At 36.3% G+C, this 25,729-nt stretch overlaps 1 protein-coding gene across 6 annotated transcripts in view; it reads right to left on the reverse strand.

The window, feature by feature from the left end:
* The window catches only part of SYNJ2BP (synaptojanin 2 binding protein), an 81,631-nt gene that overhangs the window by 6,061 nt on the left and 49,841 nt on the right, over positions 1 to 25,729 (reverse strand). For all 6 annotated transcript variants that reach the window (XR_009699440.1, XR_009699439.1, XM_061180979.1 and 3 more), the window contains 2 exons: positions 10,722 to 10,858; positions 1,850 to 1,945 (listed from right to left, as the gene is read on the reverse strand). Coding sequence is in view for 4 of the 6 variants with exons in the window: in XM_061180979.1 (XP_061036962.1) it covers positions 1,850 to 1,945; positions 10,722 to 10,858 (233 nt within the window). In the remaining 2 variants the exon portion in view is untranslated. The remainder of the gene's footprint in view (positions 1 to 1,849; positions 1,946 to 10,721; positions 10,859 to 25,729) is intronic.

Genomic DNA, 25,729 nt, shown 5'->3' on the forward strand with positions numbered 1-25,729 from the left:
ATTTACAATGTTGTGTTAGTTCCAGGTGTACAGCAAGGCGATTCACTTATATACATATTCTTTTTCAGATTCTTTTCCATTATAGTTATTACACGATATTGAATATAGTTCCCTGTGCTACACAGTAGGTTCTTGTTTATCTATTTTATACATAGTAGTGTGTATATGCTAATCCTAAACTCCTAATTTATCTCTCCCCCCCCCTGCCCCCACTATCCCCTTTGGTAACCATAAGTTTGTTTTCTATGTCTATGAGTCTATTTCTGTTTCATAAATAAGTTCATTTGCATCACTTTTTAAGATTCCACATATAAGTGATATCATACAGTATTTGTCTTTCTTTGTCGGACTTACTTCACTTAATATGATAATCTCTAAGTCCATCCATGTTGCTGCAAATGGCAATATTTCATTCTTTTTTACGGCTAATATTCCATTACACACACACACACACACACACCCCACATCTTCTTTATCCATTCATCTGGACACTTAGGTTGCTTCCATGTCCTGGCTATTGTAAATAGTGCTGCTATGAACATTGGGGTACATGTATCTTTTCGAATTAGATTAACATTAACTTTTAATAGGTAACTGGCAGCAACTGCGATGCCATCTTTAGTTTGATTTAATCTCCTCATTACAATCCATGAAACTCTGACCCCCTCAATCTGAAAAGACAAGACTGAACAAACTACCTTTTCTATCCTCTATCCCACCTCTACATCTTTCATTCATTTCCTAGTGAGATGTCCTGAGAGAACACGCTCAATAGAAAGACATAGTTTTTAGAGCTAGGCCAATTCCTTGACCAGAAGAATCTGTTTTGTTTGGAGTTATTTTGGATGTTTCCTAAAAAATGAACCTTGGAAATCACTTCTCACATGCCTTCAAAAAGAACTCTAATCATTATCTAAAGTGTATGCCTACATTTGCTTGCCTTTACCTATTGCATACATTCTCCCATGCTTTCGAAACAAAGAAGAGCCAAGGCAGAAGCAGCTGAATACCAATATGTCTCCTATCAACCTGTTTTCTAATCCACCACACTGAGATTCTGCTTGCAACCCCAGCTGTTTTCTCAGATATCTTTCGTGCCTTGCCCTCTCCACATTTTTTACTATCTCCTGTTGAACTCTCCAGCCTTTGAAGCCTCACTCAGGAGTTAATGAAGCAAAGACAGCATCAGTTCAAGAGGGAGTAACTTTAAAGGTACAATTAAACTGTGTTGTAAATGCATTCCAAAGTCCTTCGTGCTATGGGAGGAATTATGTCCACTCAGGCTTCTCTTCTCATCATCCAAATTATAAAACACTAGGAACTAAGGAATGGATGTAGAATAGGTGCTAACTTGACTGAATTCTGAATCCCATTTCCTTTTTCCTGGAGCTCCCCTTTGAGCACTAGTGCTTTGGTCAAGAGGATCCCCAAGTTGATAAGAAAAGGGTTCATTGTGGTGATAGGGAAAAGCACATAGTGGGTATCAAAAAACCCACCATCATTGCACTTAGAGTTTCATAAATAAGAATGTTCAAGGGCAGACATATGTTTCCTTCCCTAGTAAGAAATAAAATTGATTCTGGTTGTATTTTTCCCCATTTATTTTAATTTGGTTGTCAAGCTTTATCTTTAGGGCACATTACCTTGAAGCTAGGACCTGGGTTGCAAACATACTGTTATAAATTTCCTTTAATGATAAGCAGAAGTCTCAGAAGACCCCTGCCTGTATCAGACAAGTTCTTCAAAAGAATGACAGTGAAAGGAAAAAAGCCAAACACGCTACTGAAAATTACACCACATGATTTATTCACAACGTTACAAAAGCCTGGTGGCAGCAAATGACACCTACCCTGTGCTGCACTCTCAGGGACACAGCATAGCCTGCATTACGAAAGAGGTCTACAGCATCCTGGTGCAGCAGGTTCTTTAGGTCTTGGCCATTTACCTGCCAAAAACAGCAAGGAAAAGTAGTAAGAGACGTAGAATGTGAACTCTCATAAGTCAAAGATTTACTTTCATGTGACCAAAGATTTAAAAAACAAACTCCTACAGAGCAAATTCCAAGGGCTAGAAGAAGGGGTAAAGTTACTTAGAACTCAGAGTAACTTTTTTCATTTTTGAAGCTATGTTTTCCTAGAACTGAGGTTACATGGGCCATCTGAAAAGCACCTAAGTTTAAAACAACAACAACAACAAAAGGAATCTCTCCTTTCTCTGAGCTCCTACTGCCTGCCCTGTTTTGACACTTGGTATTCTGTTACTGTATTTGTATGTCTTCCACGAGCATCAACCTGCTTCCCTACAGCTAACATGGTCTCCCAGGTTACCACTCTATCCTTTATATGTCTAATCCCTGGCATGGCCAGCTTCAGCTCTAGAAATACAACTCTGAAAAGCTCTTCCACAATTTAGTTTGATGTGGTACAAATCTACTAGCTCCTTCTATTGTTCTTGTTTTCTTTTGAACAATTTCCCTTGATTCCATGGATATCCCTATCCTCCTCAAATTTACCAAAAACTGTATTTCTGTGATGATACAAACTTCTAAAATGTTTCGGTGAAGTTGAGTCCTACTACTTAAAGGTGAGAGATGTGAAGGACTCTGGTATTAACACTTCTCAGTGTCAGGAGTGACACTGGCCACAAGTGGTATCTATTCTATGCTGCACTCAGTGACACAGCATAGCCTACTTTATGCAAAATCTACGTATCTTTTATACATGTCAATGTCAGCAACGGCAGCAAGAACATCTAATATATTTGGTAGGTTCTGTGCTATATGCTTTACATACATTATCTCATTGAGTACTCACAATAATCCTATGAGGTAGACACTATTTTTATCTTGTTTTCACAGATGAAAAAACTGAAGCTTAGCAAGGCTACGTAATTTACCCAAAGTCATAGTAAGTGTAGAAGCTAGGGCTAGGGGTTTTATATCTTGGAAGGAAGACTAAAGTGCCCTGGCCTTTTACTGCTCCTTCTGCACTATTATTCCTCCACCTTGACTCACAAGCTATTCTTTCCTCAGCTGAAGATCAAGTCACTGACTTATTCAACCTTCTCATCTTCCTTGTCACAGTTTTCCTTCTCCAAGAGGTTCAAAATTGTCCCTCCACTCTATTTCCTGCCAATATCCTTTTGAATTAATCTATCAACACTTTGGCCTTATAAACTGTCTACCTTTCCAAAGTGAAGAATTCCAGCTCTATTCCATTCTAATCACCAATTGGCATAAGCCTTCAACGTCAACATTAGGCATGCTACAGCTCCAATATCTCAAACTCTTAAAAAAAACAATTTCTACTTTCTTCATACTTCCTATACCTCTGTGAATTCCCTCTTTATCCTCATCAAAGCATTTTACACATCTAGGAGTTCCTATTATTTCAAAAAAGCACTTGGAAAACTATTAGAATCCCTCATCCCCATGATCTTCTGCCATCTTTCCAGTCCTGGGCAACACACTGCATTTACTTTTCCTTGTCATCAGTGCGTTTAATATTCCTAGAGAAAGATACACAGTCACATTCTCTACCACAGACGCATATTAGCTGGCTCCTGCTGCATCCTTACAACCCTTCTCATCTGGTGAACTCCCTAATAAATATGCAGTGGTAGCTGTTCCAAGACCTTTCCTACCATCCAACTCCAACTCCAATCACATCTCTCTTCTCAGCAGATTCCTTTGCCTTATCTTTGTTGAGAATACCGAGAACTTCTGACAAACACTCCTCTCCATTTTCTTTCCTTTCCCCTCAGTTCCTTGATATCTCTTAGTGCTGCTTTCCCCTTATTTCTGAATTAGTGTTCCTTTATCTAGGCTAACCCATTTACTAGTGCTCTTGATCATATTCCTTCTAGCCTCCTTACAGAACTTAAGCAGTCACCTACCCTCTTGATTCCTTAATTATTATTGTTCTCTGCTCCTTCTCAACTAAAGTTACCCTCATCTATTAAAACACACACACACAAGTATTTCTTGGAACCCACCATCACCCTCTTCCCATCTTCTTTCTCTCCTCTTTCTTTGCCAATCTTTTTGAAAGAACTGTTTCATGCACTGTCTCCACTTCCTCACCCTCCGCTCCCTCTATTTCCTTGTGCTCTCAATATATGAGGTGGGGGGGTGGGGGTGGCAGGGAAGAACATGCTGCCCCTGCAGGTCAGCAGTAACTTCCAACCACCAAATCCTATAGCCCTTTTTCAGTGTTCAGACCACCTCCTCCCTTCTGCAGTTCTCTCCTGTCTTAGCTTATGAACACTTGGATCTCTTAGTTCTTGCACTATTCTGTACCCCTTCCTTCTTTTTTTCTTTCCCCCTTCCTTCTTTTTTTTTTTCCCCCTTCCTTCTTAAGGTAAATAAATATTCCTCAGTATCAGTAGTCTTTTGTCCTCTTCTCTCCCATGGTGAATTTTCACAATTTCAACTATAATCTGCTAGACAATTCCCACATTTTCATCCCTACTTCTACTTCTGGATTTGCCGGTTTCCTGCTGGGTACCTATTCTGCCAGCTGGGGCATATTCTGTTAAGACCCCAACTCAACATATCCAAAGCCTCTTTTTTATTTCCCACAAAACCAAACTATCCTGACTTCTTTCTTATTGACACTACCATTCCTTCAGACTAAAATTTTGGTAATATTTAAAAACTCTCTCTACTCTGTCAATCTTTACATACAATATATTGCCAACTCCTGTAGTCTAACATAATAACATTACTCATATGTTATTTTCTTTCTATTGCCTCTCACTTTAGGTTATGAATACTCTTAGTTGAACTACTGGGATCGCCTTCTCTCTAATTTACTTTCCTCTGGGTCCGCCCTCATTCTAACCTACTCAAACATTACGTCTCCAGATCAATCTTCCTAAAGTATAATTCTGTTCATGCCACTTTATTGCTCAAAAACAAAAACAAAACTGGGAGCAGGGGAGGAAAGAGTGCATGCCTGATTTCTCATTCTGGTATGCAAAGTCCTCCAGGAAATGAAGGACTGGAAACCTACGTTTCCAGTGTAATCTTTCATTACCCTTTCATACATCCTATGCTTTAGCTAAATCACACAACTCACTGATCCTGGGACATAAAACATACATTCTTATCTTCACACCTGTGCTCAAGCTATACCCATCATCTGAATACCTTTTCTTTTTAAAAAATTCTATTTATCTCCCAAGACTGATCTTAAATACGATCAGTCATGCTACCTATAGTGTAGAAATGAATACAGGGTTTTCTAGTTGATAGACTGTGATTTCATGCTACCAAGCCACCTTCTGATTATGTTTTGGTTTTTTGGGGGGTAGATTTGTCAAAGGGAGAGAACTTCAGAATTTCTAGAACCATCACAGTGAATTCTCAGACTCAGTTTTCTAGTTAATTCCTGGTAGAGAGAGAATAGGTATGAGATTGCTGATGGTAGTGGGCATACTCACTTAACTAAACTTGCCCATAGGGTAACTGCATTTCTCATTGTAAAGAAATAGGTATTTTCTCTCAGAGGCAGACAAATAAGTTAGTGATGCAGTCTTGTCAACAAATGCCAAAGATGTCATAGCTCCATATCAGAGCCAAGTTTCATAATGATATGAATGCAAGTGGGAAAACTGAGTCACTACATGACATTCAATGACAGGAATACTGAGCTCAAAATAATCTTTGCTGTAGCAGTCAGTTTTAATAGCCGGGAATCACTGTATATTTATTATCATGTCTGGAGCTGTCTATCCATTTTACATGTACTAACTTATTTAATCTTCACAATAGTCCTATAAGTTAGGAACCCCATTTTATAAGTAATAAAACTAGAGAGGCTATGCAACCTGTCCATGGGCATACAGAATGAAGGTAGCAAAGCTAGGATTCAAACTCAAGCAGCCCAGCCCCCAAACCTTCACTAACAACACTAAACTTTAGAAATTTACATTGTAAGCAAGAATTTTATTTCTGCAGCCTATCGCTATCCATCACATTAATGTTGTAAATTAAATTTTTATTGGTTTTGGAGTTTCAGTTTTATGTGTTATACTATACCTTTAAAAAATTTTAGAGTTGTATGAAAACACACGGTGTTTATATGTTAATATTTTTATTCATTTTTATATATTGAAGTAGCATTCACATTAAAAAAGCAATTTAGTTAAGTGCCACTTCATTGACAAGGCCTTTCTAGATAACTGCACTAGATGTGAATGATTTACTTCCTCAATCTCCATACTATGTAACTATCTTAAAGCTCAAACTGAACGCTGTCTTATAACACTTTACTTTGGACTGTAAATAACTTAGGCTGGATCTCTACTCATCATTATAACCCCTATAATACCTGAATACTGCTCTGAACAACATTTGAGTATAATAAATGCCACACGATTTCCTGAGGTTTGGCTGCAGAGTATACTCTGCAAAAGCCATAACTACACAAAGCCTGGGTGACATTTATTGATATTACACAAAGCTGAAAGGCCTAGACTCTAATAGCAGCTCTAGCTGCCAATGACTCAGTGTGTAATCTTGGTCCTCACGTGAGTTACCTTTTGCCAGCAGGGAAGAAAGACACTGGGTGACATCAGGCAAAAGAGCACAGGCCAATTATACCTTTCAACCCTCCTAGTTAATTCTAAAGGTATCCTAATATATGAGGTCAGTTACTCTAATTGCTTTAAAAAAAAAAAAAAAAAGAGGGCTTTTAGAAATGCAAAGGGAATTTCTTTTTTAAAGAACCATTTCTCATCCTTTGCCCAAGTATGCTGGAGGTAAACCAGCTCCATAAAACAAATGATGATTCTTTCTCAATTGACAATATATCTCTTTACTCCAAAGCCAAATTTGCTGTCCAATATTTACCTCCTCTAACTGTTTTTACAGATTCCAGCTCATACTGACTAACCTCCAAGTTCTGTAGATTTTTACCCCTAAATACATGTGGAATCCACTTTCTCTTTATCACCATCCTTACTAATATAGACCAGAGGTTCTCAAAGTATGGTCCCAGGACCAGCAGCATTAACTTGGGAACTTGTTAAAAGTGCAAATTATTAGGTCCCATCCTAGCAATCTGGTGAAGTTTGAGTTAGCTTTAACCTAACTGCCTGAAAGTCTTCTCCACACCCTGCCTACTTACCCTACTTAATACATAGTCTATGCATCCACAGATTCCATCAGTGATTTTCCATTTATTGAGTAGTGATTTTTCAAATATAAGTCTGTTGACCCATTCCAAAAGATAGTGAAGTCAATCCAGTGGGTCAAGACCAGTATTTAATTTTAAGTAAGTGAAATTAGAAGAAAACACAACATACTAGAATGCATCATATATAGAAGAAATAGGTATTATTTTGTTAAACTTTGCTTCAGTTATGTGTGTGTGCATGTGAGTATTTCCTATTATGGGTCATAATTCAAAATGTTTGAAAGACACTTGCCTACAGCAGTGCTTCTCAAACTTTATTCATGGGCTTACCCGAGGATCTGTTATAATGCAGATTTTTATCTGAGTGGGTCTGGGTCTGAGGAGCTTCCTGAGACTCTGCATTTGTAATCAGCTCCCAGGTGACGGCCAGATTCTTTGGACCTCACTTTTACTACCAAGAGCTATTCAACTGAGAAATTTTAGAATACTGCTAAACTTGCTACTTCAGTTTCCTTAACTCATAGTATTGTAAGTTATATTAAACTTGAGATATGACAGATTTGCAACATGCTAGAAAATTTTGCTAACTGAATGTTCAGCGTGTTGGGATTGTGGTATTCTAGTTAACCGATGGGGAGTCATACAATTTTTTGCTTTAACTGTGGTTGTTATCAATCTATGAGTTTCCTATTTCTTGCCTTAGGAAAGGAGTAAACTGAGTTAAAATATGTTTTCTTGGATGATTAATAATTTTGGATTGCCTTAGGATAATCTAACATTATCTTAGGATAATGTAAGAGTTACTGGAGCACTAACTATAGGATAATACAAATACAGATGTATAAAATACAGAGAAAGAATGGGCTCAATTTAATAAGCACTGACCTCAGATTATACTCTGGATATTTTCATTTTCCCCCAAAATCTTGAAGTGAATTACAATTTTGGGGGAGGGGTCCTCTTTTTTTCATTAAAGTTGAAGGAAGAAAAAAAATAGATTATCTAGTTCCAATTAATCAAGCGAAACCAAAAAAGTTATAATTCATTCACAGAGCAAATAATTTACTAGATGCTTACTCTGTGCCAGCTACAGGCCTACATGCTGCGGATAGAGATGAGAAGACAAAGACTCTTCCTTAAAGGTACTTTGTCTAAAGGATTCTGTATATTTCAATGTCTCTGTAGCTGATTGGATGAGGGTTTCTGGTGGGTCTTCCCCATTGATCTAAGAGCACAGACTGGTCTTTCATTTTATTTTAATTTTCCATGGCACCTGGCACAGTGCTCTGCAGGCCATAAAATACAATAGTTAATACATGTTGATGACTACTCAACTCTTTTATTCACCAAAGTAAGAATTGTGTTTGAAGAGAATATGAAATGCAGCTGACTAACGGCCCAATCCATGCCATTCTGTTATATAATAGGTTTGGTCAAAATGGAACATTAATCTGTATCCTATAATAATCAGCTACATCACCCTGAAGTTATAAGTTTCATTAAACATGTAGAGTTCACTGAGAATTGACTATTCTTGACTATCTACCTCCCTTCATTTAGGTAGACACACAGGAGAAATGAGAAACCTAGATAGCTTAATTTATTTTTTTACAAAAATATAATTTCCCCGGGTTCTCTGATAACCTATATAAATATTAAAGCATTCTCACCATCACACACACACACAAATGAACTTTGGGTAAGGACTCTCCAACCCTCATCTCAACTTCAGATCTTTTCTTCTAGGTAATATCTGTTTTTGTTTCATGGTTGTCAGATACAACAGGGTCTTAAAAATCATTTACATTCATCCACAGTGATCACAAAAAATTAAATTTCACTTTTGATGAGAAAGGAGAAACTGCATGATAAATCATGAAGTTATTTAATTTTAGAACTTGAAATTAAGATAAAACATGGGCATTATTTAGGGAGAAATGGAAAGATTAAATTAATAGTCAATAATAACTCACCTGAAATCTAGACCACTTAATGATACTTCTATTAGTTACCCAAAATGGATATGTACTAAGGAAAGGACATATTCTTAGTCTGATTATCTGGCAACAGTTAAAAGAAAGAGTTGGAGCAAATTTTACAACATGGAAAAATAACCATGTGAGGAAACTAGGGAATCCCATAAAGAATAAATGAGAATATAGGCTAATAAATAATTTAGCAGCATTTTACAGAGACTCCAAAGCCAATTATAAATGAGTACTTAAGTACATCAAAGAGATAAAGTGAGCTCAAGAACAGACGGAACCATTTAATGGTTAATACGTAACAAGTTCACTTAAGGATACAGTGGGAATAGGATGGTGAGGCGATATTTCTTAAGAAATAGGATCTAGAATTTGAATTTTGGAGCAAACTGTTGGCAGGGAAACTGGAGTCAGGGAATATAGCCCTAGATAGAATAGAGAATATGCTGGCCTTTTCCTCTTGCATAAGCTCCATCTTTTTCTCTTTCTCTGTCGTCTTTTTTTCTCTCCGTTTTCAGTCTTATATTATTGCCTTTTCTTTGCCTGGCATTTCTTCCTCTCTTCTTTCACATACTTTTTCCTTAATTGGCTAGAACATAACCTTGAATCAATGTCGTACATATATTTGTAGTATTTTATATCTTGTAGAGATCTTTGTAATAATTCTTTTATTTTGATAAAGTCAAGTCCTCTTTGCTAAAAATTTTAAAGACAAATGAGCTCAGTTTTTTAGATATCTACTTTTCTTTTCATTGACATTTATCTCCTACCATACCTTTTTAAAAAACTTGAGTGGCCTTCAAATAATTTATTTTCTCTCTGAGGTGATGGCTCACATAAGAAAGGCTCCTTATCTTGGCTTGTGTCTAATAAATTCTCTCACATTGAGGTTTATGTCTTTTTGTTCCCTAATTCTACCCTTAATAGAAAAGACTAATTTCAATTTTTATACAGAACCATACATAAACTCTATTATTAAATAACCATGTAACTTTCTGTTTAGGATAACGAACCCTAGCTCCTCACTTATCTTTTAGGAGGCAATATAGTACATGGGTTAAGAGTAGAGGTTCCAAATTCACAGACCAAGTCCTCTGCCATACACTAGTTGAATGACCTTGAGCAAGCTGTTTGACCTTACCAAGCCTCAGCTTCCTTAGCTGCAAAATAGGCATAATAATTGTACCACTTCATAGGGTTGCTACAATATTAAATAAGTTTAAAGTTCTCAGCATATTGCTTGGCATAGAGTGCTCAAAACTTTCTAACCATTCTCATTTTTCAATAATTTACCTTTAACCAAAGCTTTTTGAGTAATATGGCTCTCTTCTTAACCCCTGTATTTTTCAAGTCCCTCTTCACCATGGAGCCTAGTTCCCAGTGTTCTGGAGAGAATGCAGTTATCTGTCAAAATATTAAACTGCATAGTTTCTAACTACATACTATACTTTAATCTTAACAACCCATTCTCAAGTTTTCCTTACTGTATTTCCTGATCCAAAAGGGCAGGCAGGAATCTTCCCAAGGAAGGAGTTGGGGGTAGGAACTAGGGTCTAGGGAGCCAGGGACAGTGAAGGAGGCGGAAGCCAGTTCTCACCGAGAGGATCTTATCACCCTCCTGGAGCCGCCCATCCAGGGCTGCAGCCCCGTTCTCTTTGATGCGGCTGACGAAGATGCCACTGTCATTGGAGACATACTGCTGATCTGTGCCACCGACGATGTTGAAGCCCAGCCCTAAGAAAATCATGGAGGAGTTGTAAAGGAGATAGGGGTGAAGAAGAAGGAAAGGGATTAGAGAAGATGAGGAGAAGGAGAAAGGAAAGGCCTTGTGGCAAGGGTGGGGGTTGGGGAGTGGGGGGGGGGTAGGAGGTGGGGAAGTTAAGACTGTGATGTAGCTGGTGGCTAGTCATGGGCAAGGTCAATGATTAGTATCACCAACAGAGGTCAAGAGTACAGGGAGTTGCCCACTCAGACCAGGCAGGACTAAAAATACAAACACAATGATCAACATGGTTAGGTGAATATAAAAAGAAAGATCTATACTGAGCTCAGTGAAAAAATAATGGTGATTCTTTTAAGATGTGCTTCTGCTCACATTTGATTTTGATTCTGTTGGTGGCATTCAGAGGACCCAAATCTTGACTTTCCTGCTTAGAAGAAGCTATGCTTTTAACTAATCAGCAAATGAACTGTTCCTTATTTAGTGGGAGAGAGACTCTTAAACAAACCATCCCCTCAATACTTCTCCTAACTTCAGGAGAGTTTGTGGATGGTGGTGCTTTGGAAGAAATGACCTTGGGAGTTCATTTTTTTTTTTTTTCTAGTTTGAATTGAGGGGGCAGTACTGTAGGCGTTGGCAGAAAACCTGGGAACTAAAAAGGTAACTTATGCTTCATGACAGGACTAAATCACCAAATTCACTCTTCTTTCCTTTTATACCTCAAGTACAAATAACCATATCCTTGGGTACAGTGATTGCCAAGTTTTATTCACTATAGATAACTGATAACCTATTGATTAGCAACTACCAATTTCCCCCTTTTCCTAGCCCCCGACAATTACCATCCTATTCTTCACTTCAATGTGTGATTATTTTAAACAAGGATAAAATTTCAGTTATGCAAGATGGAAGTTATGGAAATCTGATGTACATCATTGTGCCTCATAGATAACAACAGCCTTATTAGACACGTAAGAATCTGTTGAGAGTAGATCTCATTTAAGTGTTCTTACCACAATAAAATAAAATTGAATTAAAAAAAGAATGAAAATTGACTACCAAGGTAATTTTTCCATGGACCAAACACTAAGTTGTGGGAAGGACTTCATTTTACAAAACGATTTATAAAGGGATTTTAGCTATGCAATAAAAAGAAATGAAAGAAAAGGGAACTTCCCTAGGGCTTTCTTTATGTCAGGTACTGTAGAATTCAAAGCCACAGTGCAAAGAGAAAGGAGATAGTTAGGAAACAATTGAAAAACAAATATCTGGCGGCACAATTGGAAAAAATAGCCATAATCAGTAGCCTTCTACTGGTTTCAACAGAAAACAGATACTTAAAAAGGTGAGAGGAAAGCTTATAAGTGAACCTCACAGTATTAACATAAGCACTAGCGAATCGATCTATGATTTAAGGAAACACATGACCAAAGAAGGAAGCAGCAGGAAATGTCTAATTGAAATATCATACCTCGTATACAGTGTACCTATAGCTAGAGAATGAAAAGAAGAATACGTAATAGAAAGAACTTCCACTGGAAGATGACTATTTCAACTTCTTTAAAGGGTAGGGTATGAAAATTTTACGTTACTAAATGGTTTCCCTCAGAAAACTCTTAATTTGAATCATAGTGGGTGGGAGGTATTGGAAAGGGGATGGGAGGTAGTTAATTTAGATCAGATGGAAAGGTAGGTGGACCTTGATTATAAAAGGCTTTGAAATAACTTTAAGACTGTGACAGGTTTGAGCAAGGTGGTTGAGGCCAACCAGCCTCTCTCACTACTGGAAAAAACTATCTGGAGAAAATCTTTCAATGAAATCCAACATCCTCACCAAACACTAGAGCTGCCTCTGGGAATCCTGGGAACAGGAAGTATGTGTTAAGCAGCTGAATGCAATATAGTAATTAGGAAGAAAAGGGACTCTGCTACTGCTTATTTAAAGCTACAGAACAGTGATTAAAAAAAGGAGAGTGGATGGTGACCTAAATTGGAAGGAAATCCAAAACAGAGGGGATATGTGTACATGTATAGCTGATTCATTTTGCTGTACAGTAGAAACTAACACAACATTGTAAAGCAACTATACTGCAATAAAAATTAAAAAAAAAAAAAGGAGAGTGGAAAAAAATCTTACCAAAATTTTCTATAAACAAACAAGTGTAGTCTACTCCCCCCATCACATTATATAGGCATGTTTATAACCATGCTTATTGCTACTTCAATTGTAAATGAACCACACCAATTAATATGAGAACTTCTGGACTGACATGAAGTCCCTTTCTACGGTTACAACATTTACAAACTGAACTTATCTATAATTTGAAGCATCGCTGCAATAAACAGGAGTCGCCGAAGAAATGAGTAGCAATACTACCAGTTTAAACCTGGGCCCCATGGATACCTACGTAATCCTCAGTCCACTTATTCATTAAAAATTATTGATCATTTACTGTGTGTCAGGCACTGCATTATATTCTGAGGAAAACATAAAGCTAAACTGGATAGTCCCTGCTTCAACAACAAATAGAAATTTATCCTTTTTCCTGTCCCTTTTAGATTTTGCAGAAGTAAATTAAAGTCAGAAGACCTGGCCACAAATTCAACTCCATAACTCACCTGGTATGCGGACTAAAACAAGTCAGTGTATCTCTGATCCTCAGCTTCTTCTTCTGTAACATAAGGATGATAAATTCTGTCCTCTCTACCTCAAAAGGTAGTTCTTAGCATCCAATAACATAAAATCTGAAAAAATCCTTTATAAACTATGTAGTGGTTGCTATATGGAGTAGCTGCACTAAGAGTAGTTGTCAATAAACTAGTAGTGCCTGCGACAACCCCAAACTAGATAGTCTGATGGAGAAAGGATGAATAAATATAAAGTACAAATGTGAAAAGTCTTGAAATATAGGAAGACAGAGAGATTAAAAAGTCCACCCATCTATTAATAAGACAAGAATGGATTGGAACTCAAACTTATTGAAATTAAGGATGTCTCTTACCTGTGACCCACACATCTCCCTCATGAGTAGTTTCTAGCAATGGCGGTATTTAAAATATGCAGTAACCAGGCCAGCACATGCACCCACCAGATGACAGCTAGAAACAAACAGAAGGGGAAGGGCTATCCCAGTATATAACTGCTGATTATTGGCTACGTCCTAGGAAAATCTTCTATAAATAGGGTGGATCACATATCTTGATTTGTCTGGGAGTCTTGATATACACCTGTTGTCTCTGTAATTAAAATAGTCCCCTTCAATGTCAAAAGCATCTCAGTTTGGACCAATGTGATCATCCTATCAAGGGTAATGTTAAGAATATGTTAATTGCCGCATGTTTTCTGGTACTGAGGAACTGATGGTAATTTAGCTGTTCATCCTTTGGGACAGGGGTCCCCAACCCCCAGGCCGCGGACTGGTAGTGGTCCATGGTCCGTTAGGAAACGGGCCGCACAGCAGGAGGTGAGCGGCGGGCAAGCGAGCAAAGCTTCATCTGCCTCTCCCCATCACTTGCGTTACCACCTGAACCATCCCCCCTCCCCCCTCACCATCTGTGGAAAAATTGTCTTCCACGAAACCGGTCCCTGGTGCCAAAAAAGTGGGGGAGCGTTGCTTTGGGGAACAGGTAACTGAGAGATAATTAAAATTTAGAAGCACTGAATAATCATACACAAAGTAACAGAGTTTTAAAATGTAATGTTGATATTAATAGTATAAAATCTTCTTAAAAACACATTCATGCAGAACAGTATTACCTATTTACAAAAATGCATGCATATTTAAGGACATGTAAAGACACATTATCTGTGAGGGAAGGATACAGGGTGAGGTTTAGGGATGAAAGGTAAAAATAAAACCAAAGAGGGACCTTGCACGTACTGATGAGGACAATGTATTATGGAGCTGAAGAGTATAATTAATTCAGTTCTTGGCATCTACTATCCAAAAGGGGTTGAAGGGAGAGGGAGAAAGAAAAAGAAGGGGACTCAATAGACTTTTTAAAAAAGTGAGTGAATGAAAACATACTCCATAGTGAACCCTGGTTATAATGTGCCAATAAATTTTTAAAATGTGGCAAGATTAAAATGGATTGCTTGGCCTCTAATTTGGAAGAGAAGTCTAAACACAAAAAAGTACAGAGGGCATAAGAATGACACCATCATAGGACTGGGAGAGAAAGAAAATGTGCCTAGTATAAGAGCCCTGTAAAATTAAACAAGACATGCCGTCTTGTGGACTCCTCCTGTCTCCAGGTCTGGATCTTGAGCTTGTTTACAAATAAGAGCAGCAACAGCAGCAGCAACAACTAATATTTATTAAGTGTTTAATACATACCAGGTACTATGCTATGTACTCTATGTACATTATCTCATTTAGTCTTCTCAACAAACATATGAAGTGTTTATCACTCACATTTTACAGGTGAATTTAAAAAGTGAGGCAGGAAGAGATTAAGTAACTTTATAAAAGGTCACACAGTTAACTCTTTGCAAAGCCCAGACACTAAGTTAGGATGTTTGATTGCTAAGTGTAAGTTTTAAACCATTTTGCTGTACTGTATCTTTGTAGAAAATATGAACAACTGCTTTAGAAAAAAAGTCTGCAAAGTCAACTTGTTTTGGGGCTGGCTTGAATAAGCAATGCTGGGATAATGGCTGTAGAACAGTCCTCAGGGATAATATATTCCAGAGGAAGAATTGGTCAGTCTGGAGTTCTGTCACCTTAGTCAGGGTCCCTATTGCTTACTATCATGATAGAGAAGGAAAAATCCTTCATTTCCTTCAGATTCTTCTCTTTAAAATCTAAAGGTTATAAAGTAAAAGAGCAGTGTTTCACAATCTGTTATTCTGGAAAAAATAATTCATTAAAATGAAACAAAACAGTCCATTAACCCCAATGATGATAGGCACTGTTGAGTTATGAACACTAGATTGACAAACACTCTACTTTCCCCCTATCTACCTGCAGGGTTTTTCTATCCCAAGATAATCTCACTAATTTTCCCTAGACACCAGTCAAGCTCTATTGGTCACACAACCCACTATTCATCTAATCATTTTGTGGTAAAATATATGTAACACAAAATCAAGCACCACTGGACAAACAACTTACTGTTTGTTTAGAGGTAAAATATATGCAACATAATATTTAACACTTTAACCATTTTAAAGTGTATGATTCAGTGGCATTAACTACATTCACAATGTTGTGCAACCATCACCACTATCCATATCCAGAACTTTTTCATCATACCAAATAGAAATTCTATATACATTAAACAATAACTCCTCACTCCTCCCTCCCCCAGCCTCTGGTAACCTCTATTATACTTTCTGTCGCTACAAGTTTGCCTATTCCATATACCTCATATAAGTGGAATTATAAAATATTTGTTCTTTGTGTCTTGCTTATTTCACTTAGCATAATGTCTTCCAGGTTCATCCATGTTGTAACAGGTATCAGAATTTCATTCCTTTTAAAGGCTGAATAATATTCCATTGCATGTACATACTACATTTTGTTTAGTCAACTGTCAATGGACGTTTGGTTGTTTCAACATTTTTGCTATTGTGAATAATGCTGCTATGAACAGTGGTGCACAAGTGTCTGTTTGAGTTCCTGTTTTCAATTCTTTTTGGTATATATCTGGAATTGAATTGCTGGATCACATGGTAATTCTATGTTTAACAATTTGAGGAACTGCCCAACTGTTTTCTACAGCAGCTGTACCACGTTTTAAATTCCAAAAAGCATTGCCCAAGGTTCCAATTTCTCCACATCCTCATCAATGTTTGTCATCTTCACTTTTGGGGGGTTTTGGGATAGTAGTCATTCTGATGAATGTGAAGCGGTATCTCACTGTGGTTTTGATTTGGATTTCCCGAAGGCTAGTGATGTTGAACATCTTTACATGAGCTTATTGCCCATTTATATATTTTTGAAGAAATGTCTCTTCAAGTTCTTTGCTTATTTTTGAATCTGGTTGCTTTGTTGTTGTTGTTGTTGTTGAGTTGTAAGAGTTCTTTATATATTCTGGGTGTTAATCCATTATCAGATATATGGTTTGCAAATATCTTCTCCCATTCTGTGGGTTATCTTTAACTCTCTTTATAATGTCTTTTGAGTCATAAAATTATTAATTTTGGTAAAACCCAATTAATCTTTTTTCTTTTGTGCCTGTGCATTTGGTGTCATATCGAAAAAATCATCACTGAATCCAATGTCATGAAAAATTTTCCCTATCTTTTCTTCTAAGAGTTTTAATCTTAGCTCTCATATTCAGGTGTTTGATGCATTTTTAGTTAATTTTTGTATATGATGTAGGACAAGGATCCAAATTCATTCTTTTCCATGTGGATATCCAGTTTTCCCAACATCATTTGTTGAAAAGACTGTCTTTCCCCTCACTGAATGGTCTTGGTACCCTTTCAAAAATCATTTGGCCATATATGAGAGGGCTTATTTCTGGGCTCTCTATTCTGCTCCACAGCTCTATATATCTGTCCTTATGTCAGTACCACACTGTTCTGAATACTGCAGTTTTGTACAAGTTTTGAAATCAGGATGTTGTGAGTCCCTCAACTTTGTTGTTTGTTTTCAAGATTACTCTGGCTATTACGGAGTCCTTTGAAATTTCATATGAGTTTTAGGATGGGGTTTTCTATTTCTGCAAAAAGGCAGATGAGATTTTGATAAAGATTGCACTGAGTCTGCAGATCGCTTTGGATAGTACTGTCACCTTGACAATATTAACTCTTCTAATCCATGAATGTGGAATGTATTTCCACTTATTCATGCCTTTAATTTCTTTCAGCCAAATTTTGTAGTTCTCAATGTACAAGTTTTTGTCTCCTTGGTTACATTTATTTATGAGTATTTTATTATTTTTGATGCTATTGTAAATGGAAATGTTTACTTAACATCCTTTTCAGATTGCTCATGTATAGAAACTCAACTAATTTTATGTGTTGATTTTGTATCTTGCAACTTTGCTAAGTTTATTACTAATTCTAAGTTTTTTTGGTGGAACCTTTAGAGTTTTCTACATAAGATTGTATCATTTGTGAACAGAGACCATTTACTTCTTCCTTTCCAATTTGTATGCTTTTGATTTCTTTTTCTTGCCTAACTGTTCTGGATAGAATTTCCAACACTATGTTGAATAGAAGTGGTGAAAGCAAGCATAGTTGTCTGGTTCCTGATCTTAGAAGAAAAGCTTTCAATCCTACATCATTGACTATGACGTACCCATATATGGATTCTTCATATATGACCTTTATCATGTTGAGGAAGTTCCTTCTATTCCTAGTTTATTGAGTGTTTTTAACGTGGAAAGGTGTTGAATTTTCTCAAATCCTTTTTCTGTATATTGAGATGATCATGTGGGCTTTTTTTCCTTCATTCTATTAATATGTTGTATCACATCAACCAGTTTTCTTATATTGAACCATCTTTGCACTCTTGGAATAAACTGCACTTTGTCATGGTATATAATCCTCTTAATAGGCTGCTGAATTAAAACCATGTAGCTCTATGATCACCATAGCTTTCTGTGTGGAGACAATTTCTAAATCACCACCACAGGGAGTAAGACCCAAATAGAATCTAGCAGCTTCACTGGTTGGAGGAAATGGGGATCAGAGTTTGGGGAGGGTGAGGTTGCTGGAAGTTGCAGGGCAAAGTTCTGGAAAGGAGGAAGTTAGACAAAAAAAAAAAAAAAAAAAAAGAGCTCCAGGTATTTGCATGAGTCTTTCCAAGAGGCCATGTATACATTGAGTGGAACTCCACAAGGCTAGACAAATAAAAACTAGTAAGTTATAGGCTGAACAATTCTCAGAGTTCACGCAAGGCAGGGAGACTTTCAAATTTTGACCAACCAGAATCGAAATCCTCAGTGATTCACTAGGAAATTCAGTGGAGACCCACTTAGAACATTTGGAGGGCTCAAGTATCGCTGAAGTGAATGCTACTTTCGACTCACCCTAGAAAAGTTTACAAACAGGTCTAAAGAGGTGAAACTGACCTGCAAGTTACTTAACTGCCTACCAAAACAAATTCAACAATGTAATATTAAAAATGTTAATGTAAGAAAACAAAATGCAGACACTGAACAATGTTAACAATCACAACATCCAGAATCTAATTAAAAAATTTTAACATGCTAAGAAGCAAGAAAACATGACCTAGAATCAAGAAAATAACTGGTCAATAGAAACAACCAGAAATAATAGAGGATGAAACTAGCAGACAAGGATGTTTAAAAGGCTATTGTAACTATGTGGAAATAATTAAAGGAAGTCAAACATAATGAGAAAATGGAAGTTTTTCCCCCAGTCTTGAAGTCGACTTCATTTTGAGCTGATTTTTGTGCATGGTGTAAGACAGTAGGCCAGTTGCATTCTTTTGCATGCGGCTGTCCAGTTTTTCCAACATCACTTATTGAAGATACTATCCTTCCTCCATTGTATATGCTTAGCTCCTTTGTCATAAATTAATTGACCATATATGCATGGGTTTATTTCTGGGCTCTCTATCCTGTTCTACTGATGAAAATGGAAGACTTTTTTAGGAAAATGAAACTTATAGGTTTGAAAACTAGAATATCTGAAAGGAAAAATACACTAGATGTGAGTAACAACAGATTTGATACCACAGAATAAAAGATAAGTGAGAAGACATAATAGGGAAACCACAGTAACACGTGGGATAACAGGACATGGTTTAATATATATGTAACTAGAGTTCCAGAAGGAGAGGAAAAAAGGGAGATAGAAAAAAATGTCTGAAGAAAACAATTGGCTCAAATTTGATGAAAATATAAACAAACAGATCGAAGAAGCTCAACAAACCCCAATCAGGATAAATACAAAAGAAAAAAACAGTAAGACATATCATAATCACATTGCTCAAAACCATGTATAAAGAGAACATCTTAAAAGTAGTTCACAGGGAAAAAGGACATCTTAAGTACAAAGGAGTAAAGATAAGAATGACAATAGACTTCTGCTCAGAAACTATGCAAGCCATAAGTCAATGAAGCATCATCTTTAAAATGCTAAAAGAAAAATACAAGTTAACTTATAATTCTATGTCCAGTGAATACAGCCTTCAAAAAGTAAGGCAAAATAAACACTTTGTCAGCAAAACAAAAGCTGACAGAATGTGTCTTAAGCAGATTTACATTATGATAAATATTAAAGGAAATTCTTCAGGCAAAAACAAAATACTGAATGGAAACTTTGATCTCTATGAAGGAATGAATACCACCAGAAATCATAAATACATGGGTAAATGCAACTTAAAATTAAAAGAATGAACATAGATAAACTAAGCAGCTGGACTGACCATATTAATAAAAAGTAAACTTTGGAAAAAGGAATATTACAAGGGATAAAAAGGGGCATTTCCTAATAAAAAAGGAGTCAATTCATAAGAAGACGAAACACTAGATATGAATGTACCCAATAACAGAATTTGAGTATCAATGAAACAAAAACTGAAATGAGAAAAAGACAAGTCAAAAAGGACTATTGTAGATTTCAACATTTCTCCCTCAGTAATTGATAGAACAAGCAAACAGAAGAGTCAGTAAAAATATAGAACACTTGAACAACACTAAGAATGAACTTGACCTAATTTACATTTACAGAACAACATACTCAGCAACTATAAAATAAACATTCTTTTGTAGTGCAAAGGGAATGTTCACAAGGATTGATTGTAGGTCAAGAAAGTAAGTCTCAATAAGTTTCAAGACAGAAATGAATTAGAAATCAACAAAAATAACTGTATTAGTCTTCTTGGGCTGACATAACAAAATACCACAGACTGAGTGACTTAACAGAAATTCTGTTCTGGAGGCTAAGGAAGTCCAAGATCAAAGTACCAGCAAGACAGATTTCATTCTAAGGTCTCTTCTCTTAACTTGTAGGTGGCCACCATCTTGCTCTCTGGTCCTATGACTGCTTTGTTATACACAAGGAGAGAGTGAGCTCTCTGGGTCTCTTTCTATAAGGACACTAACTCTATAGGATCGGGGCCCCATCATCCATCATAACTTCATTTAACCTTAATTACTTCAGTAAAGGCCCTGTCTCCAAATACAGTCCCATTAGAGATTAGGGCTTCAACATGTGAATTTTGGAGGGACACAAACATTGTCCTCAACAATAAGATATCTAAAAGATCCCTAAATGTTTGGAAAACAAATAACCTATGAGTTAAAGATGAAATTATAAGGGAAAATAGAAAACATATTAGTTGAATGACAAATCAAAATATATTAAAAATTGTGGGAAACAATAAAAAACTAAATAAATGAAGATACACCATGTCCTGGACTAGACGTCTTAGTTCGTTTAAGATACAATTCTCTCTAAATCAAAATGGATTTTTATTTATTTATTTTTATTTTTTTATTGACGTATAGTTCATTTACAATGTTGTGTTAATTTCTGCTGTAAAGTGATTCAGTTATACATATATATATATACACACATTCTTTTTCATATTCTTTTCCATTATGGTTTATCACAGGATATTGAATATAGCTCCCTGTGCTATACAGTGGGATCTTGTTATTCATCCATTCTATGTATAACAGTTTGCATCTGCTAATCCTAAACTCACAATCTATCCCTCCCCTCCCCTCCCTCCCCCTTGGCAACCACAAGTCTGTTCTCTATGTCTACGAGTCTGTTTCTGTTTCGTAGATAAGTTCATTTGTGTCATATTTTAGTTTCCACATATAAGTGATAGCATATGGCATTTGTCTCTTTCTGACTTACTTCACTTAGTATGATAATCTCTAGATCCATCCATGGTGCTGCAAATGGCATTATTTCATAAAATGGATAATTTTAATGTAATCCCAATCAAAATCCAACAGAGATATATTTGTAGAAACTGACAAGCTGGTTCTAAAATTTACATGGAAATTAATATTCTGGGGTGTCTTTTTTTGAAACTTATATTATTAAAGTTCTAGAATAGTCAAAACATTTTTGAAAAGAAACAAATAAAATTGGAAGACTCACACTTTATTTCAAGGTTTACTATAAAGCTACATTTGTCAACCTACTATGGTATTTGTATAGAGAAAGACAGGCTAATGGAATCAAATTGAGATCAATATTGGGCCCACATATAAATGGTCAACTGATTTTTGATACAGATAATGTATTTCAATGGTGAAAGGATAATGTTTTCAATAAGTGTTGGGACAACTGTGTATCTATATGAGATAGAGATAAAAATGAATTTTAATGATTAACCTCAAACCCATGCAGAATAAATTAATTTGAAATGTATCTTGGAACTAAATGTAAAAGCTAATATATAACATTTCTATTAGAAAACATAGAAGAAGATGTTCTTTACCTTGGGGTACTTAAGATTTCTTAGACATTACACAAATAGCACAACCATAAAAGAAAAAAAAAAAACTTGACAAACTGTTCTTCATAAAACTTAAAGCCTTCTACTCTTCAAAACACAAACCCTACTTCCCAAAAAGGAAAGGCAAGCCAAACCGAAAGAAAATATCTGCAACACATATACATGACAAAGGACTTGTGCCCAGAATATATAAAGAACTCTTACAATCCGATAATAAGAAAACAAACAATCCAATAAAAATGGGTAAATGACTTAAACAAATACTTCAGAATATATATGAATGGCCAATAAACATATAAAAATATGCTCATCATCATTAGTTATCAGGGAAATGCAAATAAAAAACCACTCCACAACCCCTACGATGGCTAAAATAAAAAGGAATGATAATATCAAATGTTGGCAAATGTTGGATGTGAGATAACTGGAACTGTCACACATGGCTGATAGAATTGTACAATGACACACATACTTTGAAAAAGTTTGGCAGTTTCTTTTAAAGCTAAACACACACTTACCCATAAAACCCACCAAACCCACTCCCAATTATTAGGTATTTAACCAAGGCAAATTAAAACACGTGTTTACACAAAGAGTTGCATACGAATACTCACAGCAGATTTATTTTTAATAATCAAAACCCAGAAGCAACCCAAAAGTCCATTAATAGGTAAATGGATAATCATAATGTGGTATATTGTGGTATATTTACACAATGAAATACTACTCAGTAATAACAAATAAATGCATAGATGAGTGAAAGAAGCCTAAATACACTCCATATGATCCCATTTCTATGACGTTCTATATTAGGCAAAACTGATCTACAGTGATAGACATCAGATCAGTGGTTGCCTAGAGGATGGGGTGAAAGGGCCCACTGCAGGAACACACAGAGAATTTTCTAAAGTGATGAGTCATAATTACACATGTGTATATTATTTGTCAAACTTCTTAGAACTTTACACTTAAAATGAATGCACTTTATTACAAGTCAATCATACTGCAATAAAATTGATTTAAAAATGAATCTGGTAATTCTTAAGTGCAAAAATGCAAGTATCCTACGCAACTATCATTGACTCTTATTATTAATCAATAATAAAAGACAGTCTAAAATTACTTGAAGCACCAATTATTTGGTGATAATTGGGCAAAAAATGTGATTCCAGTACCCTACTTCTCACACAGTATCTTTTCAATGCAAATATGATAAAATGATTTTTTTTTAATTCTAAGCACAGTCTCAAGATGTTAATGTGAATGAAAGTTGAAAGTTAAAAAGAAGTGAAAAATGCTGATATAGAAGATGAAGTTTAAACTCAAAATCCTCATAACCTACCTTTCTAGCCAGCTTTGGACCCTCCCTGCTCTACACTATACAGTAACAACAAAATTTAATAATTGCCCTCACCAAAGAAGATATACAGATGTCAAATAAGCACATGAAAAGATGCTCCACATCGTATGTCATCAGGCAAATGCAAATGAAAACAACAATCGGATACCACTACTCACCTATCAGAACAGCCAAAATTCAGGACACTGATAACACCAAATGCTGGTGAGGATGTGGAGTTACAGGAACTTTCACTGACTGCTGGTGGGAATGCAAAATGGTACAGCCACTTTTGAAGACAGTTTGGCAGTTTCTTACAAAACTAAACATACTCTTACCATATCATCCAGCAATTGCGTTCCTTGGTATTTACTCAATGGAGTCAAAAACTTATGTCCACACAAAAACCTATGCAAGGATAGTTACAGCAACTTTATTCATAATTACTCAAACTTAGAGGAACCAAAACTCCTTCAGTAGATGAATGGATAAAGTGTAGTACATCCAGAGAATGGAATATTATTTAGCACTAAAAAGAAATGGACTATCAAGCCATGAAAAGATGTGGGGATCCTTAAATGCATATTACTCAGTGAAAAAAGCCAATCTGGAAAGGCTACATACTATGATGATTTCAACTATATGACACTCTGGAAAAGGCAAAGATCAGTGGTTACTAGGGTTAGGAGGGAAGAGAGGGATATATAGGTGAAGCACAGAGGATCTAAGGTAGTGAGAATACTCTGTATGATACCATAATGATGGACATAGGTCATTATACATTTGTACATTCCCATAGAATGTACAACACCAAGAGTGAACCCTAATATGAACTATGGACTTTGGGTATTTACAATGTGTCAATCAATGTAGGTTCATCAACTGTAACAAACGTACCACTCTGGTAGGGGATGTCAATAATGGGGGAAGCTATGCATATCTGGGGATGGGGGATATGGGAAATCTCTGTACCTTCTCAATTTTGCTGTGAAACAAAAACTGCTCTAAATAAATAAAGTCTTAATTAAAAAAAATAATAATTACCACCTCCCTGCTTTTCACCCTTCCACACACACAGCTGTTCCATGTCTCCAAGATTTTCGATGTCTTCTCCCTTTTGCCTAGAAACACATTTCACTGAAATTACTTGTTTAATTAACTCTTTACACTATTGCAGTAATCATCAATAGTTCCAATGATGACTAAAGCTGCTATAAACATCCATGCACAGGGGATTGTTTTTTTTTTCATTTTTGTATCTCCTGTGCCCACACAGTACCTAGGACACATACAAACCTCAGTTGGTGGCAAGCGACTGTTAAAGCCATTGGAAGTAACACCTAAGCCAGGAATTCCTAACATTTCTAATTCTGGGGAAATGCAGCAAGGTTAATAACGTCTCTGTGAGCCTCTAGCAGGCTTTTTCATAACCTGAAAAAGAAGGCACAAAAGAAAAGGAGGGAAATATAGAAGGGGAAGCCCAATGTCCCTAAAATGCCTATGACATAGGTTACCCTGCCTTTCCTGGATGACTCAACTCTTGCTCCTCTGACATCTATTTTCCACACAGCAGCAGTAATGACAGGCACCATTAAATTAATTAAATGAGTTATCTTTGGTAAACTGCTTAGAAGAGTGCCTGATACAGAATCAACACTATAAAAGTATCTGTAAAACAAAACAAAACAAAACCCCCATTTAATTCTCACAACAAGTCTGAATAGGTGCTATTAATACTCTCATTTTATAGCTAAGGAAATCAAAGTATATAGAAGTGAGGTAACTTGCCCAAGGCACATAGCTAGTAACACAGGCATTCTGGCTCTTAATCACTATGCTCTACTACTCACTGCAATTATATTAAAATTCAGTTCTCTTTGTATCCACAGTGCCTAGCACAGAAACTTGCCCTACAGTCATTGCTCAATAAATGTGCAGACTGAAAGAAAGAATGAATGAATGATTCAAACAAGTGATTCAAGAGGTTAAATGACTAGGCATCTTTTCACCCAAAACTATTATATTCTCTGGAGACTCTCTGGTCCAAAGATGAAATACGTCAGTTGTTATTTGTTACTTCTCCCAAAAGAGAGTAACATGACAAAGAGAGAAAGAGGGAAAACCTTAAACCTCAAAGAAACAGAAAG

The sequence above is a fragment of the Eubalaena glacialis genome, chromosome 2, assembly GCF_028564815.1.
Source record: "Eubalaena glacialis isolate mEubGla1 chromosome 2, mEubGla1.1.hap2.+ XY, whole genome shotgun sequence".
In the NCBI taxonomy this organism is placed as follows: domain Eukaryota; kingdom Metazoa; phylum Chordata; class Mammalia; order Artiodactyla; family Balaenidae; genus Eubalaena; species Eubalaena glacialis.